Below are 17765 nucleotides of genomic sequence, written 5' to 3'. Positions count from 1 at the left end.
GTGATTCTGTTTATGTTATAGGGCTGTTACAGGTTTTAAATGGTGGATAGTACAACCATTTAGTAGTAGTAGTAGAAATAGTATATTATTATTGGGGGCAGGGGAAGAGTTTGGGGGATCCTATGCATGGGCTGGGCCAGAGCAGCCCAAGGCCAGGGACAGGCAATGCTGGGGGGTTTTCAGGTGTGGGACCCACTCACCAGGGATGTACTGAGAGGACCTTACGCAAGAAGAGGGTGGCGCTTTGGGAGGTGTTGGGATACAACTGGAAGGCATCAAAGCGGCCCCCCACAATACGAGCTTCCGTTTCCTGGGGGTCTGGCTCATAGAACGGGGAGTGTCCACTGAGCCTGTGGCAGAGACAGTGCAGGTGACACGTGTGAATGGAGGGTCAACTCATAGGTCCACGGGGACATTAGTGTGCGGGTTCTAAGAGGCACAGCACTCAGGGACAGGACTCCGGGAACCTGCGCACACATGTGTGCATGCATGCACTTGTGCACATTCACATGTGCTGGGGAGGTGGGGAGGGGGGAGAGGGTACAGGCAGAAGTGGGTCCTGGGGGCACTCACATGATGTAAGTGAGCACACCCGCTCCCCAGAGGTCTGTGGCAGAGCCGATGGGGTCTCCCTTCACCATCTCAGGAGCTGACAGGAGACAGAGGGCGAGATCAACCAGTTTCCTGGTGACAGGGAAGTGGGGAAAAGGCTGGGGAGGCCACTGGGGGCTTGAGGAGCAGGATAATGCCCAGGTCACCAGGCCACGGGTCTGACCAGAGCAGCAGGCCCCGGATGACAGCAGCCAGGATGGAAGTCGGGGTGGCCTCCGGGGGAGATGTGGGGCACCTGAGGCGTCAGCCCAGGCACTGAATGGTGGGGGTGACCAGGCCTGCAGAGCTGCTGGCTCCCTCGGATCACTGATGCGGGGTGCCCATTCACAATGAATGTGGCCAGCACAAAGATTGAGAGTCTCTGAAATGAGCCTGGCTCCAATCCCAGGCCTGCGCCTCTAAGCTAGAGGATCCTGGGCAATGTACTAAACCTGTCTGGCTCTCCATTTCCTCATTTGTAAAGTGTGGCTTTCAGACTAACTCTAAAGGATAGAGATAATTAACATAAAGTATTTAGCAGGTAGCTCAATGGTAGCTGGTTTTCCTTTTTAATATAAATTAATAATTGATTCTCTTATCCTTCCAGCTTCATCAAATCCTGCCTTGACCACTTAAAACTGTCTTATATGGGACAAATAACCTCATTCTGCCTCTCTTTCCTCATCTGTAAAATGGGGGTAATGTTATGCCAATCTCCAGGGCCATGTGAAGATAAATGGAAAAAAACCACGGAAAAGACTTTGTTCATTGCTTGCATACAGTAAGAACCCAATAAATGGCACAGGTATCGGTGAAGTTGGGGGAGCTCTGGCGGCTGCCCCTTTGGCAGTACCCTGACCCCCCGCGCTGGCTGGCATGGTGCCCTCACCCATGAACTCCAGTGTGCCCGTGCGGTGGCCCAGGGGCCGCAGAGCCTGGGGGTTGTAGGGCTGGGCACTGCCGAAGTCCACAATCTTGAGGGCGTTGTCGGGGGCCAGCAGCAGGTTGTCTGGCTTGATGTCCAGGTGCAGCACGTGACGGCCGTGGAGGTAGTCCAGGCCTTGCAGCAGCTGCACCACGTAGGTGGCCACGTCATCCTCTGAATATCGGAACCTGGAGGGCCCAGGGGAGGCAGGTGACATCCCAGCCCAGCTCTCCGCCACGCGCCCCCTGCGCCTCCAGAACGCGCCGCTACCTGTCGCTGAGGCCACAGAGGAGCTCCCGGGTGCCGCAGCTCTCGGCGATGAGCACGAGGTAGCGCGGGGTGATGTAGGCCTCGTGCAGGGCCATGAGCCGCTCGTGGTGCAGTGTCCGCAGCACCTCATACTCCTGCAGGACTCGCCGCTTGCCCTCCGTTGCATACGGCACGATCTTGGCCACAAACGTTCGCCCGGTGGCATTCTCCCGGCACATGCGCACTACACCAAAGCGGCCCCTATATATTGAGGGGACACCACAGGCTCAGAGGAGAGAGGGAGACACCGCCATTGTGGAGGCTAAGGGGGCCGGGGTGGGGCGAGCAGGCACCCCATTGAGGGCTCTGGAGCTGAATCCTAGAAATCTGGGTTTGAGTCCCAGTTCTGTCCCTCAATGGCTCTGTACCTTAGGCAAATCCCATAACCTCTCTAACCTGTGGCCCCATCTGTGAAACGGGATGATAATAACGCATGGCTTCCTCCTCTCCAAGTTACGAAGAGTAAATGAGATCACGTGGCTACAGAGCTCAGCACAGTGCACGGCCCAGAGAAAACTTGAACTCAGTAGTGCTGAGGACCCATATCTCAGCACCTTCCCTACCCTGAGTGGACAGTCTGGTCTTTTCTCTGAATCCCTGTGTCCCCTAACCTCCCCCGACTCCCGCTCTGTCCTCCCTCCCTTCCCCTGCCCTGCTTGCCTGGCCTTCTCCTCCAGGAAGGTGTAGGGTTTCTGAGGGGGACCCTGTCGAAGAGTGGTGCCTTCCGGCCCCGGAGAGCTGGAGGGACCACCCCCAGGGGAGCTGACCATCTCCTTGGTTGAACTGAGGGTCCGAACAGTTACCTTGGTGGACTCGGGAGGGGGCTCAGGGGCTGGGGGCTCGGGGGCTGGTGGTGCAGACACAAAGGAGGTCACCATATACAGGGGAGTAGAGGAAGACGCTGGTTTAACCTCTGGAGGAGTGGAGGCTGGAGTTGGGGTCCCAGTGTCAGGGACGGAAGACTTGGGTTCACTTGGGGCAACCTGCGCACTGGGTAAGGAGGACTCTGCTTGCCGGGCAGCCTGCAGTCCTCTGTGCTTTCGTGGGGGGGTTTGAGGCGGCGGACCCACCGCCTTGAGTGAGGACAAGGCCTGGCTGGGGGGTGCTGGGGGAGATGAGGGGCTGAGAGAAGCTGACTGGGGGCCTGGGGGACCGGGAGCTGCATGGGTGGTCGGGGACGGGGCCAGTGAGGTAGGAGAGTCCGGAGGCGGGGCCCTGGCTGGCCCTGAGGTAACAGGGGTGTCTTGGTGAGCAGCAGGCAGCAGAGCCGAGGAACCTAAGTGGAGACAAGGCCAAGCATCACCACGGTGCCTCTGGAGGCAAAACCCTGGTGCTCTGAGAAGGGGGTGGATCCTGGGCTTAGGGTGTTCTTCCTTTCCTGCCCACCCCCACCCCACCCCACTGACCTTGTGTGCCCCTGACGAGGACCCTCTCAGAAGGGTTGCTGAAAGGCCCCTGTCCAGCACGGTTGGCACAGGCCACACGGAACCTCATGGGCACGCCGACCGGTAGATGGGTCACATTGTAGTAACAGTCGGGGATGCCTGAGCTCACTGGGTGCCAGGAAGACTCCCCTGCAGGCACCATGGAGGAAGGGCTGAGGTCACAGAAGGGGTGGCCCAGGCTCCCAGTGCTATCTGTAAGGAGCTTAGGGAGGGAAGCTCTGCCCGGGGAGACACTTGTCTCTCTGGCTTCTCTGCCTTCCACCTGCCACCCCTTTCCCCCCACCAGCCTGTGCAGTCCCTCACCATCCACCCGCCGCTCCAGCGTGTATGTGCAGGGTGCCCGGCTGTCTCCTGGCTTCCAGATCACCAGTGCCGTGTCCTGGTAAGTCTGGGGTACCTCGGGAGGGGCAAGCTTCCCTGGGGTGCCTGGCAAGAGTAGGAGAGCCCCAGTGAGCCCCTAGGCTCCAGCTTAAAACCCACCTATCCCCACCCTAACATCCCCCATCACTGCCCCGCTTGGTCCCTGCCCCAGGCTCACGAGCCACAGCCACGGTACAGGAGCTGGTGACACTGCCTAGGACATTGGCAGCTGAGCACTCATAGAGCCCAGCATGCCGTTTGCCTGCCCGAGGGATGCTCAGCAGCTGCCGTCCATCTTTGCAGGACACGATGATCACCGAGGGCTCGGACTGCAGGGACTGCTTGTCTGCAGGCAGAGAGGAGCGGAAGAGGCTGCTGAGTGGGGCAGAATGTACGGCCTTCCAGGACCCCCCAGTTGCCACTCCTCCTAAGCAGCCCCAAGCCTCTCCGGGGAGAAGCACTCTTACTCTTTGTCCAGGAGATACGGGGTGCAGGGCAGGCTGCCGGCAGGCAGAGCAGGGTGGCTGCCTCTCCCTCCAGCAGCACCTGGTCCTTGAGTTTGATGTGGAAGACTGGGGGGAAGTCTGGAGGGAGAGCAGACAGCCATGGTTGTGAGGACTCCAGCTCACTCCCTGCTGAGGGCAGGAGGGTGCAGGTGAGAGGCAGGAGAGGAGTGAAAGCTTGTCTCTTGCTAGTCGGATTTGAAAAGTGGAACCCCACACCACACTTTTGAGAATTTTCTTTGGCGTGGGCATCACTGTCCCCAGGCACTCACTGTGTGTAGAGCTATCTTTTCCTTTCACTGACAATTGAAGATACATGGTAGTGACCTCATCTGTTTGCAAATCACTTAGAGCAGGGCCAGGCACTACGCTTACATGCTCTGTATGTATTTCTTAAATAAAATAAAAACAAATAAATATTGAAAAACCGCAATGGTTAAGATCTGGCAATACTCTCCCTGGGGCACCTCAGGGCAAGTGAGAGGTGCTAGTGATCTGAGCCCAGAATCCTGGGATTGAACATAATGTTCAATCAAAACATGCAGTCTCAAAAGATCTGAAGTCAAGGCAAAGTGGGGACAGAGCCAGAATATGTCAACATCCCCACCCCTTGTACCTCCTGGGGTCTGGGGATACAGTTCTAGACCTTCTAATACTCCTTCATGTCAGCTGAGTGGTGAGCGCTTTTGAAGCGGCAAGAGACAGTATCTGCATGACCTTGAACCATGTCTTGTCTAAATTGAGGGAAAAAATAACACCAAGCTCAAAGAGTTGTTGTGAGAATTACAAGAACCATATAAAATGTTTAGCAGGTGTCTAAGATATAATAATAAGTGCTCATATATGTTAGCTCCTATTATTGTTATGAATATTAGCTCATGACTATGCCCAGTAGAGGGCCAGACACAGACCCCCAGAGAAAGAGGCTGTTTTGGCAAAGTTGGCTTCACAGCTGACTAGTGAATAGGTCACGGCCAGGATGCAGATGGGCCAAGGTCTCTGCTCCAGTGCAGCTGGCCGGCCTGTGGCTCCTCAGTGCCACAAGGACTTGCATTCTTGCTTCCTGGTATGTGTCTTTAGAAATATCCCCACCTGGCCCTGACTGGTGTGGCTCAAAAACCAAAAGGCTGCCCGACCGATTCCATCAGAGCACATGCCTGGGTTGCAGGTCAGGTCCCTGGTTGGGGGGCATGCGAGAAGCAACTGATCATGCTTCATTCCCTCTTCCTCTCCCTACTTTCCCCTCTCTCTAGAAATAATAAATTTAAAAAGAAAAAGGAAATAGCCCCATCTGGTTCTGGCACTGGGGGTGGAGGTGCGTAGGTGTATTTTTTCCACTGGGCAGAGAAAGCTGAGGCATATGTGCCCCTGGGAGCCCCAGCTGCTGCCTGTCTAAAGGACCAGCCGGCAGTGAGGGTGGGGTGAGCTAGGCAGGAGGGGAATGCTCAGCAAGAGTGGATGGTCAGAACAGAAGCATGCCTGCCCTTCCCACTGTACCCATGTTCCCCAAGGAGAAGTCCCACACTAAGGCTCCAGTAACATAATGTGAATATATAGTTTTGTCACTGGCTGCCTCCAGACCAAGTAAGGGTGCTGGGTAAGGAGAAGAGAGAGGGAGGCCAGGAGGTGGGGGGAAAGGTGACCCTGGTCCAGTTCTGCCAGTTCTACCTCTATCCCCCCAGGGGCCAGCCCTAGTTGGTCAAGTGGACATGGGACAAATGGGACAGCCTTCTTCTGCAGGGAGGGGGTAGAAGATGAGGCTAAGGGGACACTGCCTCAGAAGGAAATCAGCTGCACAAGCAAAACAGACCTGGGAGGGAGGCTTCTGGTGGGAAGGGATCAGCTGTCCCCAGGCCTCGGTGCTGGCTTCTGTGTGTGTGTGTGTGTGTGTGTGTGTGTGTCTTATTCCCTCTCCTTCCCCACCCTACCCCCACCAGCTAGCTTCACTCCCTGCTCTTCACTCACGACAGTCCCCACTGCCCACTGCCTCGAGAAAGATGCCCCAACTCCCCTGGCCAAGGCGAGACACAATGACCTCAAGACCAGCTGAGGCACAGCTGGAGCAGTTCTGAGGAGTTTTATCAGGAAAGGGGAAGAACAGACCTGGTGACTGCTAAAGACCCTGCACACAGCCTGGCTTGGTGGGCCTGCCCCTTTCTGCATGCTGGCCTCCTGAGCTTTTGTGTATAGTCCTTGACTACAGCCCCCTTTTCAGGGGAGGGACAGGGTGACCCCCGGTGGGAAATACCTGCCTCCTTGCAGCCCAGGACACTTGGGCAGAGAAACAGACCAGGGTGTATCCCATATTCCCCTCCCCCCAGGAAAGAGCCCTGAAGGTGCTGAAGATCATGGAGGTCCTGCAGGGGCATATGTGTGTAGGGGGTCGGGGGACGGACAGGGCAGGACAGTTGGGAATTCAGGGCTGTAGAGCAATAGAGAATTGAGGGCATAGTCCAGATTGTGGGTCCCTAGGCTGGGAGAGAGATAGTGTCTGTGTGCACATGCAAGCATACACACATCGGCATGGGGTTGTGGGGGCAGGGGAGCCCTACGCTGGTCTCCTATAGAACTACCTGTAGTTACAGGGGCCTTCTAGGCTCTCCCACGAGGGAGAAGGCAGCCAAAGAAAGACATTAGGATGGTGTCCCAAAGCCACTTCTGGGATCTGACTGCACAGGGTCATACAGTCCAACTCTCTGGCTGCTGCCCTTACTACCAGCTCTGTGCCTTCCACAAGCTACTTAGGATGGCTCAGCTTCTGTTTCCTCACCTGTAAAATATGGACATGATACAAATAATAGTTCCTCAACAATGTGGGAGGGTTGAGTGAGGCAGTCCTTGCAAAGCGCTTAATAGGATACTTGGCATTGCTAATTAACAGCAGTTGTTATTATTATTGTTGTTGTTGTTGTTTTCCTGATTGCAGGTCTCTTCCATCACTGTCTTGGCTCCTCAGAGTACCCATCTCCCACCCAGCTAGGTCTGCCCCCGGGGCAGGATGGCCTACTCACCCAGCCGGCCTCTCTTACCTGATTCACTGCGCACGTATTGGTCACCCAAATTCTCCTGGACGCTGGCAGAGAGGTTTGGCTGTGAAGACCCCTTGTCCTTCCTCAGTCGAGAGAGGCCCCAGCGCCGTCTGCTCCGGCTTTCCCCAGGAGCTGTGAAGACCCAGGGGCCTGAGCTCCTGTCCAGCAAAGGCAAGAGAGCTCCCAGCTTCCTGCAGCACTCAGCCCAGAGGAGCAGAGAGCACCCAGCCCCAGCTCTGGCCTGTTCCTACTCCAGCCTCTGCTTCTCGGCCTCCTGCCGCTCCAGCCCTGCCAATTCCATCCTCGGGGCCTCCAGCCCCTCCTCAGCCTCTTCCTGGTGGGTGTCCCCACCCTCTCCTCCTCCCAGAGCCTCTCTCCAGCGAACCCCACTCTCCTCCGCACTCTGCACCTGTCATCCCAGCCCCGCACCCCCAACCCACCCGTCTTCGTTCCTTCACCCTACACTCCGCCCCTGCGCGTCCTCACCTGAGCCACTCGATGTGCCACTGGCCTCAGAGCCCAGGGACTCGGCGGAGGGCGTGGTGGCACTGGTCTGAGCGGCCAGTTGGTTGTGCGGGAGGCCGACGCGCCGCAGACTCTCCCCCTCCGACGTGGATCGGCGAAGCCGTCCGAAAAGCGGCGTGCTTCTGCCAGATGTGCCGCCCGAGTCCTCGCTGCTGCCGCTGCGCTGCAACCGACTGGACAGCCGCTCCAGCGTGGAGCTGAGCCGCCTGCGCACTGTGAGCGCCGGGGAGCCCCGCGCTGAGCTGCCGCCCTCCGAGCTCTCCCCGTCCCCGCCGCGGGCCTCTGAGCCCGGGCGGCGCTGCGCGGGCGGGGTCCGCCGCAGCCGCTGGGACAGCGACAGCGAGAGGCGGCGGACCAGGCCCGGCTCCCCGACCGCCCTGAGGTCCTGCACGGAGCGGGAGCGCTCGGGCCGTCGCACCATCTCCAGCGGCGTTCCCGCCGGGCTGGGCCGGTACATGCCGTCGTCCTCCTCGGCCTTGCGGAAGGGGCCGCGCTCCTCTGAGCGCGAGCGGCTCAGCATTCGCATCCCCCGAGCCAGGGGCGATTCACGGCTGCGCTTGAACTTGGCCTCGAACACGGCCTCGGACTCCAGGTTCTCGATGCTGCTGCTGAGACTGCTACCGGGCCTGCGGGGCACCGTGGGGACCCCGGTGTTCTCAGCCGAGACTGGAGGAGCCGCGGTTGAAGGCACGCGCTTGTTGGAGGCTCCCAGAGGTGGGGAGGCCACCCTGGCGAACACGGCAGGGTGGGACTTGGGCTCCGTTGGAGGCGTGGCAGGGCCCTGCGGTGGGCCTTGCGTGTGGCCCGCCAGCTGCAGCGACTGCATGATCTGGGCATAGGGTGTGAGGGGGGGCGCTGGGGTTTGCACAGCCACTGGGGGCTGTGTAGGCTTAGGGGCTGGGACAGGCTCTACCTTTAACTCTGGGGTCTTCTCTTGGGCAGGCTGGGGTGTCAAGGGCCGGGGAACATCACTGGGTGTGGTGGCAGAAGGTTCTGGAGACTTCTGGGCACTGGATTTGTGGGCAATGGGTTTGGGGGCACTGGGCCTCACAGGGCTGGGGGGCTGGGCCTCGCTGAGTGCAGACAAGGAGGGGGACTCCTGTAGTCTGCGGGCCCCAAGCCGGGCCAAGGGGATCTCAAGGGGAGCCCCAGCGCGGCGGTGCCGACCCCGGGGCTCCGCCTCCCCCTGCGAGAAGCTACTGCTCTTCTGCAGGCCCCGAGCCTCTGGTGGAGGCTGGTGGTGGGGTGCTGCCTCGCTGGAGGCAGCCCGTGCCAGCCGGGGGTCCCGGGCATGGCCCCCCAGGCTCTCTAGCAGGGGACCCCTGAGGCCGCTGACCTTGCCATCGTCAGGGCCTCCCCGCAGCAGCCGCTGGCGCAGGGCCTGCAGCCTCTGGGCATACTCACCCTCGCCCAGGCCTCCCCGGGTCAGGCGGGTGGCCCCCGGGCTGGGGCTTCGGCGCTGTGGGAGCTCCACAGACGCCGCCTTGTGCAGGCCCCGGCCCGGCTCCCGCGGCCTGGCCTGGGGCAGGGCGCTGTCAGCAGAGCTGCCCCTCCGGAGCTCTCCCCGCAGAGGGCTGGGCCCAGCTGGGGGCTCCTGGCCTGGGGAGGGGAGAGCCTGAGGGCTGGGGGTCTCCTGGTCCTGAGAGGTGGCCCTTCCCTGCTCCTGCCACTCCATGGGGGTGGCAGCCCCCACATCTGGGGTCCCTAAAGCCTCATCCTCAGTGGGAATGTCAGTGAGGGACACGCGGGAGCCTGAGAATTCAGGCTGCAGTGGTCGCGGCACAGAGGGCAGCTCCTCCAGCTCCTCCTCTTCAGAGTCAGAGGAGGACGAGAGCCCCCCACTGGGTGGTGGTCTTCTGGGCACAGCCACCCACACTCGCTCTGGGGGTGCCCGCAGCAGCTCAGGGATGGGGCGCAGTACCAGGTGGCACTTGTAGCTGATCTGGGAACGCTGGAGGCAGAATGCTAGAGTCAGATCTGAGGGATCCCTGGGGCCTGACTGACCCACTCAGACCCACCTTAGCCCCAGAGAGAAGGCCTCAGGCAGACAGGGGCAGGGGGGAGATAGAAACTGAGAGAATAAAAAGCAGGTGAAGACAGGTGTGCAGGAGGTGAGGGCTCATGACAGAAAAAAGACAGGGTTGAACTTTTGGTCCAGATGGCGGCCTAGACAGATGCGCTGAGTCTCCCTTCACAACTAAGAAGGACTACAACTACCTCAAAACTAGAGACAACCAGAAGTTCCAGAAAATCAAGCTGCATGAAAGTCCAGCAAATGAAGATATAAAGAAGAAATACTCATCCAGACAGGTAAGAGGCAAGAGGGGCGGAGAGGATGCAGTGTGGTGGAAGAAGTGGCAGTGGCGGCGGTGGTAGGTTGGCAGAAAGTGCTGTCACACATTTTAAAAAGTAGGGAGGGACACCTGGGGAGCGCTCTCAGCACCAGACCAGACCGCACAGCTCACGGTTCCAGTGCCAGGGACAATAAAGCCTCATTGCTCTGACTGAGCAGAACAGTGGGGGTTCGGGTGAAGGAAGAAACTGCCAGTCTCTCAGTAGAGTCCGCTTGTTTAAAGGGCCCCCACGGTCCTAGAATGTCTGCAGACCCACTCACTCTGGGAACGAAGGCCAAGGAAACAGCCAGAGGGGCACCAGTCCCATACGAAAGTGGGAGAAGTGCCTGGAAAAGGGGTGAGTGCTGAGCAAGCAGCATTGTTCCCTCTTAGACCCTCCCCCACATACAGCACCACAACAGTGGTGAAACAGGTCGCCCATACTAATGACTACCTAAGGCTCCGCTCCTTACAATGTAATAGGTGCGAAAGCTCTACCTAAGACACAGAGGCAAACACAGGAGCCTGTCAAGATGAGGAGACAGAGAAGTATGATCCAAAAGAGGGAATGGATCAAGGTTCCAGTGGGAGAACTAAGTGACGAGGAGATAGCTAACCTGACAGACGAGGAGACAGCCAACCTAACAAACATAGAGTTCAAAACACTGGTGATAAAGATGCTCACAGGCTTGACAGATATGCTTAAGTACGACAAATGCATAAGGGGAGAAGTGAAGGCTATGTTAAATAAAATGAAGGAAAATCCACACACAGCCAATGGTGAAGGGAAGGAAACCGTGGTTCAAATCAATGATTTGGAATACAAGGAAGAAAAAAACAGTCAACCAGTACAGAATGAGGAAACGAGAATGGAAAGAAACGAGGAGAGGCTTAGGAACTTCTGGAACAACTTTAAACTTGCCAATGTCTGAATTGTAGGGGCGGCAGAAGGAGAAGAGGAAGAGCAAGAAACTGAAAGCTTATGTAAAAACAATAATGAAGGAAAACTCCCCAAATTTGGCAAAGGAAATAGAAATACAAGTCCAGGAAGCACAGAAAGTCCCAAACAAGCTAGACCCAAAGAGGACCACACCAAGACACATCATAATTAAAATGCCAAAGGTTCAAGATAAACAAAGAATCTTGAAAGCAGCGAGAGAAAAGCAGAGAGTTACCTACAAAGGAGTGACTATAAAACTCTCGGTTGATTTCTCAGAAGAAAGTTTGCAGGCAAGAAGGGACTAGCAAGAAGTATTCAATGTGATGAAAAGCAAGGAGCTACAACCAAGATTACTTTATCCAGCAAAGTTATCATTTGGAATGGAAGGGCAGATGAAGTGCTTCCCCGACAAGGAAAAGCTAAAGGAGCTCATCATCACCAAGCCATTATTATATGAAATATCAAAGGGACTTACTTAAGAAAAAGATCAAAACTATGAACATTAAAATGACAAACTCAAAACTATCAACAACTGAATCAAAAAATAAAAACAAAATCCAACTAAGCAAACCAGAATAAGAACAGAATCATAGGTATGGGGATCAGCTGGGAGGAGGAATGGGGGGAAATGGGGAAATGGTGCAGGGATCAAGAAGCATAATCGGTTGGTACAAAATAGACAGGGGGGAGATAAGAATAATATAGGAAAGGGTGAAGCCAAAGAACTTATAAGCACGACCCATGGACATAAACTAAGGGGGTGGGATTGCTGGAGGGAAAGAGGGCACTGAGCGGAGGGGAACAAAGGGAAAAAAATATTGGGACTACTGTAACAACATAATAAAATATAATTAAAGAAAAAAAGAAAAGAAAAAACCCAGGGTTAGAGAGAGAAGGCTGCAGAATGAGAAGATGGAAGGCACAGATACAGGGCCCAGCCAGACTCACCTGCCACCTCCTCCGGGAGAGGAATAGCTTTAGGTGATCCGTGCTCACTTCTGCGCCCTTTGCCTGTGTCTGCAAACCCGGGAAAGAGGGACTTAGGTAAAGTCCTCTGTCAACCTAGACCCTCAAGGTTTAGCAATGGAGAGACAAAGCCCCGAGGAGGGGATGGTGAACTGAGCAGGGTCCCCTTCCCCTTGCATCTGTCCCAACAATTCCCACAGCCAAGGTGCCCACGTGTAGACAGATTCCCTGGACCTAAATGGAGAGGCACAAAAATCGGTGGCTCCTGGGACAGGCTGCAGAGCTTACACCAGGGCTTCAGGCCCTTTCCTGGTACACTGGCTGCCCTGGGAGGCCTGTGCTTAGGCCCCTGGCCTTGGCCCTACTTCCCCGCTCACCACCGGTCTCCATGTGGAGCTAGCGCCCCAGATATCTGGAGCCTTGGTGGGACGGACCAAGACAGAGGCCTCCCTCAGCCACCCACTCAGGCTGTCCTCTGTGGAGCTCGGTTCTGATCTGGGAGACTGATCCAAGGACAGATAGCAGAATTACCTCAGCCTTCAGGTGACCCAGCACAAGGCTCAATGGATGGTTTATTCAGTTGCTGTTTCTGGGTCATTTGCTGAAACTCACCCCCAACTTGGCGCTGTGCCCTGCAGTGCTGGGGTTTGAAGATGAAAGTGAACTCTGCCCACACAGAGCTCAAAACCCAGAGGCCAGGCCACCTACTAACCACAGCATGTAGGACAAGTATAAGACAGAGGTGGGCCCACAGGAGTGAGGAAGACCAGGGCCAGTCTCAAGGGCCAGAAGAAGCCTGATGAGGGCCCCCCAGGTTAGGGAAGTCCAGACCTGTGTCTTGGAATCCATGATAGCCCAGCATGAGCCTCTTTTTTCTGATCAGCAAAATGGGAGTTACACCTTTCTTTCAGAGCTATTTGAAGCAGGTAGATCATAAATATGCAAAATGCCTGTCATGCTAACCACACACAGTAGGTTCTCAATAAATGAAGCTGTTAACGTTCTCACTCCCCCCACCTCTTCAACCATGACTTTGCAGAACTAGACTCACTTTGAACCAAGCATGTTCGAGGGTCTCCTCTGCAGTCGGCCTCCTGGAAAGCAATGAGGATTAAGAAGGGCTTCGTCATTTATTGATTCAGTCAGTCAGTCAGTCAACACATGTTTGGGAAAATGAAGCCTCTAGGACTTGGAGGACTGGGTGTCGAAGGGCAGACGCGTGGGGTGGCGTGATGGGACTCTGCAGGTGGGGGGCTCCTTGGGGCTTCGTACTCACAGCCGGTCCTGCACCAGCACTTTGATGAGGAAGCCCCGGGCCTCCCTGCTCAGGGTCAGGAACCTGGTCTCCTCAAAGGCCACGTTGTAGTTTCGGATGTTCATCAATGTCGTCCGATCGTTTTCCCCAACAAATGGGGAGATTCCCGTCAGACTGCAGGGGTGGAGAGGGGTGAGTAAGAGGGGACCAGGGCCCTGGGGCTCAGCAAGACACGACAGGATGCCAGTAGTGACACAGGGCTCCAGGGCTATGGGGCAGACAGAGGCTGGGTGAATCTGGACAGTCTTTTGGACGCTTGCCTGTCCTGCTCCCAGCACCCCCGCCCCCGGGACAGGCAGGGTGGCAGTACCGCCTGGAGACCTGGGCAGTCAGGTCTCTGCCCTGAGTCCAGGCTTTACAGGACCTGTTCTGTCCCTCCTCCAGCCATGGTCTGTCCTTGAGGTGAGGAGTCTGTGTTCAGGGGATATGCCTCCCTGAGCCTGTGCCTCCTCCTTTCAGTCCCCACTGGACAGTCAGGACCTTGTCGTCCCTGCCTCAATGGCACTGAGCCTGCACTGGCCTCTCTCCATCCAGCCTGTGTGCCTGCCCCTTACGGAGGGGCTGATGGTGGAAGACTTAGACACACAGGCTGGGGCGTCCACATTCATGCATATGAGGCCCCCTGACGTGCAGGAAGGAGCAGGCGGTATGGAAGAGAAAGGGTGGGCTGCATGCCCCCAACTGCTCTCTAGCCCCAGGCCCTGCAAATGTTGGTGGGGGCGGCAGGGGTGGCAGCTGCTAAGAGACCACTGGAGATTGGAGTCCCGAGTGCAGAGAGGTCCTTACCAGAGGAAGGCAATGACGCCCACGGGCCTGTGGGAAAAGAAGAGTGGGTTGGTGAGGGGACAGCGCACCTCCCCCCGGAAGTGAGCAGTTCTTGCTACAAAGAATCTAGTGAGAAGCGTCCTCCCTGTGAACACTGCTGTGGAAAACGGATACAGGGGTGCCTCCTCCAGGGACAAGTCTGAACCTAGAGGTCCAGACATCCCCGGAGGAGTCAAGTGTCATGGCAGGGCCAGCCCAAGAAGCCATGAGGAGTCTGGGAAACAAGGGACCATTCCTGCCTCAATGCAGGAGGCGAGGTGGCTGTACAGGGGGAGACTGACCACCCGGGGAGACAAGGTCTGAAAGACCTGAGGCTGCGAGTGCCTGGGTCATCCCCCATTGATGAGGGGTAGGCAGTAATGTGGACAAGGGGCCCGTAAGCAATGCCACCAGTCGATGGTCAGAGAAGGGATCAGGGCTTAGTAAAGCTCTTCTCTGCCAGTGAGCAACTCCCCAGGACTGAGGGCAGCTGCCCCAGCCACCCCAGCAGCTCAGTATGCCAACATTACCAGATGTCAGTGACTCCAGACACAGGGGTCTGGTTGACAATCTCGGGCGCCACGAACTCGGGCGTGCCATATTGGCAGTACTGGGGCTCTCCCGGAGTCAGCTCCTGGGCGTTCCCAAAGTCACAGATCCTCACCTGCTCTTCACCCTCTGCACCATCCCATACCAGCAGGTTCTCCGGCTGCGGGGCACAAGGCAAAGTGTGGGAGCTGAGTGAAGAGGGAAGGTCACCCCCCTGCCTGGCTCCCACAGGGGCCACCTGCTCCCCACCCCCACCTACACCTCACCTTGACATCCAGGTGCAGCACATGGTTCTGGTGCAGGTAGCATATTCCCTCTAGCACCTGCAGCATGTAGGCCCGGATCTGTGGAAACAGGTGAGCAGGGTCCATGGGGGAAGAGTGGGGTATCATGTCTGATCACCACCAGGGCTGCGGCAAGAGGTCAGGCCATGCCTGTGAAGTGGCCTTTAGATGGTTGGTGAAGGGGCCTGAAGCAGAGGTTTGGGTTGCTGAGATCCCAGGCCTCCATGTATAGCTGCACAGGCCAGGCCTACCACAATTACAGAAGGGAGTCCTTTACATTATAATAAGTAGAACTGTGTAGCGACAGCTCATACAGCCCTCTACGGCAGGACAGCAGTGGGACTGAATAGAGTCCAGGCGGAGCTCTTACTGGGAGCCACGTTTGAGGAAGATGGGGAAACAACAGTTAGGGACAGGTGGCTCTGACGAGATTTACAGAGGACAGTGGAAGTCCCAGGGTGGGGGTCTGCTCTGATGGAGGCAGGGGTCTCTGCTGCCTGCGGATGGTGCTCCCTGACCTGTACATGTGCACAGACGGTATGCCCGGGACCCACCCCTCAGCTCTCAGAGTTCAGGTGGGTGAAAGCTGCTGCCCAACCTGACCCCTGCCACCCACTGCCCTCACCTCAGACTCACACACGGTGGGTTTCCTGGCCATTCGCTCCAGCAGCTCCTCTGTGCAGCTATGTCCCTGATCAAGGAGAACAGTGACCAGTGCGAACCGCCCAGCCCTCCCGGACAGTGCCCCCGACCCCACAGCTCGTCAGATCCCAGCTCAGCACAGGGTTCTCCTCTCCCTTAGAGCACAGCTGATGCCAGTCAGCAACTGTGTCCTCCCTCCTCTGCCTGTCACCTGTGCACAGATGGGACAACCCTGCACAGACTCGCACTTGCTGTGGGATCTCGGACAAGCCACCTAACCTCTCTGAGCCTAGATTCCCTCAGGAGTTAAATGGAGATAACATCTCTTCTTGCCCACCCTGTGAGGTATTTATAGGGATCAACTCAGAGTAGAATTTTGTTGACTGTAGACGGAACTTCTTGACTCTATCTGGGAATGACCTAGAAGGTATGTGACACATAATAATTGGTCATTTTGCTGAGGTTTGGGTTCTAACAGTGCAGACTGGGAGGCTGGTGTGAAGGACATGGTCACCCTGCTAGCAAGAGTGACAAGCCAACCACTCAGCATCTTTAGATAGTGTGCCTTTGTTTAACAGTAGCTCTCATGCAAGGCTATGGCCCATTTTTTATGGTAACAGCCTATAATAAAGCTGAATATTGACATTCATCTGAAATTGGGTCACTTCAAATGTTCAGATACACTGTACTGCATTTTATGATAAAAATCACAAGCCATTTGCTACCTCTGTGACTTCTGGTGAGTTACTTCACCTCTCTGTACATCAGTTTCATCATTTGTAAAATAGGGATGATAAAATTCCATGAGATAGGTAGGTAAACATGAGGACTAAATAGATGAAACTCTTAGAACACTGCCAGGCACACATTAAGTGCTATGTAAGTTTAAGCTTAAAAAAGGGGGGATGGTGTAAAAATTTTGGGTTTTGCAGAAGTATCCAGACTCCACTCTGTGAAGTATTTACAAGATGCCTTCAGAACTCCTAATTGTCAATGGGCACATTCTGAAAAGTTAGTCAGCCCCTCCCAACTGTCAGTGGAACCAACTTTGTTAAGTGTGAAACATGTTACTAATTGGCTGTTATGAGGACCAGTTATTCAGGCCAGGTATCCCCCAGACACCCAGCCTGTCCCAGGATACAGCTCGGTGACAATGACCAGTCCCCGACGCCTCTCGAAGGCCTCATGGAAGTAGAGGACACAGTCATGCTGGAGCCGGGCCAGCAGCCGGGCCTCCCGCCACGCTGATGCCTTTGGCTTGGCATGGCTGGGGATGAACTTGGCTGCGAACTCCAGGCCAGAGTTACGCTCCACCACGCGCCGCAGGTAGGAGAAGGCACCCCTGGGTAATGACACAGGGCGAGGATGGGATTCAGGCATTGCTGCGACCCTGGCTCTCTGTACCCTTTCAGCCTCAGACCCAGCCTCTCTTGGCCCCCGGACCCCACACCCCTTCCTCATCACGCACCTGCCAATCTCCTGGTGGATGTCGTAAAAGTCGCTGAGTCTCCTTCCTCGCTGTTCTTCATCTTCCCTGGCCCCTTCCACCTCCATAGCTGTCTCAGCTGGGGAAGACATGTCCGGTATTAGATGGGGAGGGCGAGAGAGGAAGAGGGGCAGAGCCTGAGACTGGCAGGGCGGACAGAGGAAACAGAAGAGGAGCAAGAATGTTCGGGGTCCGAGGTGGGGTGCCCGGGCTGGAAGAGGTGGGGGCCAAGGAGCACAGGGTGGGACGAGTGGCTCCTGGCCAGCGGCTCACATCGGATGCCCAGGGGTGAGCACTTTGCCCTTCTCCCCTTGAGCTCCAGCCCACCTGAATGCACAGCCAGCTCCGCTTTGCAGGAGACTTCCCCGGCCAGGTTCCGGGCGGTGCAGGTGTAGACGCCTCCATCCTGGACCCCCGCGCTAAGCACCACCAGGGAGCACTCATTCTCCTCGTACACGAAGCTCACGTGGCTGCTCTCGGTCAGCAGCACCTCGTCCTACAGAGTGGGCCGTCACCTCCAGCCTGGGCCTGGCTCCACCTCCACCCGGGACCCAACTTTACCTCCACGCCAGAAACCCAATCTCACCCCTATCTCAGGGCCAGGAACCCTTGCTTCCTCCCAGGACCAGAATCAGCTCTACCCTTTGCCTCCCACCAATAACCCTGAATCCCCCAGTTAGTCCCCTGGTTCCTTAAACCCCCACCAGTGTCACTCAGCACCCCTGGTCCCACTCACTTCTAACAGCACATCTGGCACCA

General features: G+C 56.6%; 1 protein-coding gene across 1 annotated transcript in view; it reads right to left on the bottom strand.

Moving 5' to 3' along the window:
- Positions 1–17765, bottom strand: part of SPEG (striated muscle enriched protein kinase) — a 57793-nt gene that overhangs the window by 1197 nt on the left and 38831 nt on the right. The window contains exons 21-41 of the mRNA XM_090284425.1: positions 17334–17502; positions 16989–17085; positions 16662–16862; positions 15504–15561; positions 14861–14938; positions 14576–14754; positions 14028–14054; positions 13203–13355; positions 12978–13020; positions 11909–11977; positions 7649–9638; positions 7163–7294; positions 4098–4214; positions 3809–3976; positions 3574–3696; positions 3232–3399; positions 2486–3101; positions 1787–2026; positions 1481–1704; positions 574–649; positions 201–350 (exon numbers count right to left, since the gene is read on the bottom strand). Coding sequence (XP_090140551.1) covers positions 201–350; positions 574–649; positions 1481–1704; positions 1787–2026; positions 2486–3101; positions 3232–3399; positions 3574–3696; positions 3809–3976; positions 4098–4214; positions 7163–7294; positions 7649–9638; positions 11909–11977; positions 12978–13020; positions 13203–13355; positions 14028–14054; positions 14576–14754; positions 14861–14938; positions 15504–15561; positions 16662–16862; positions 16989–17085; positions 17334–17502 — 5078 coding nt within the window. The remainder of the gene's footprint in view (positions 1–200; positions 351–573; positions 650–1480; positions 1705–1786; positions 2027–2485; positions 3102–3231; positions 3400–3573; positions 3697–3808; positions 3977–4097; positions 4215–7162; positions 7295–7648; positions 9639–11908; positions 11978–12977; positions 13021–13202; positions 13356–14027; positions 14055–14575; positions 14755–14860; positions 14939–15503; positions 15562–16661; positions 16863–16988; positions 17086–17333; positions 17503–17765) is intronic.

The sequence above is a fragment of the Furipterus horrens genome, unplaced genomic scaffold, assembly GCF_987537825.1.
Source record: "Furipterus horrens unplaced genomic scaffold, mFurHor1.1.pri manual_scaffold_1, whole genome shotgun sequence".
NCBI lineage: Eukaryota > Metazoa > Chordata > Mammalia > Chiroptera > Furipteridae > Furipterus > Furipterus horrens.
The sequence above is the reverse complement of the archived record's forward strand: the minus strand, read 5'-3'. Positions and strand labels throughout refer to the sequence as shown.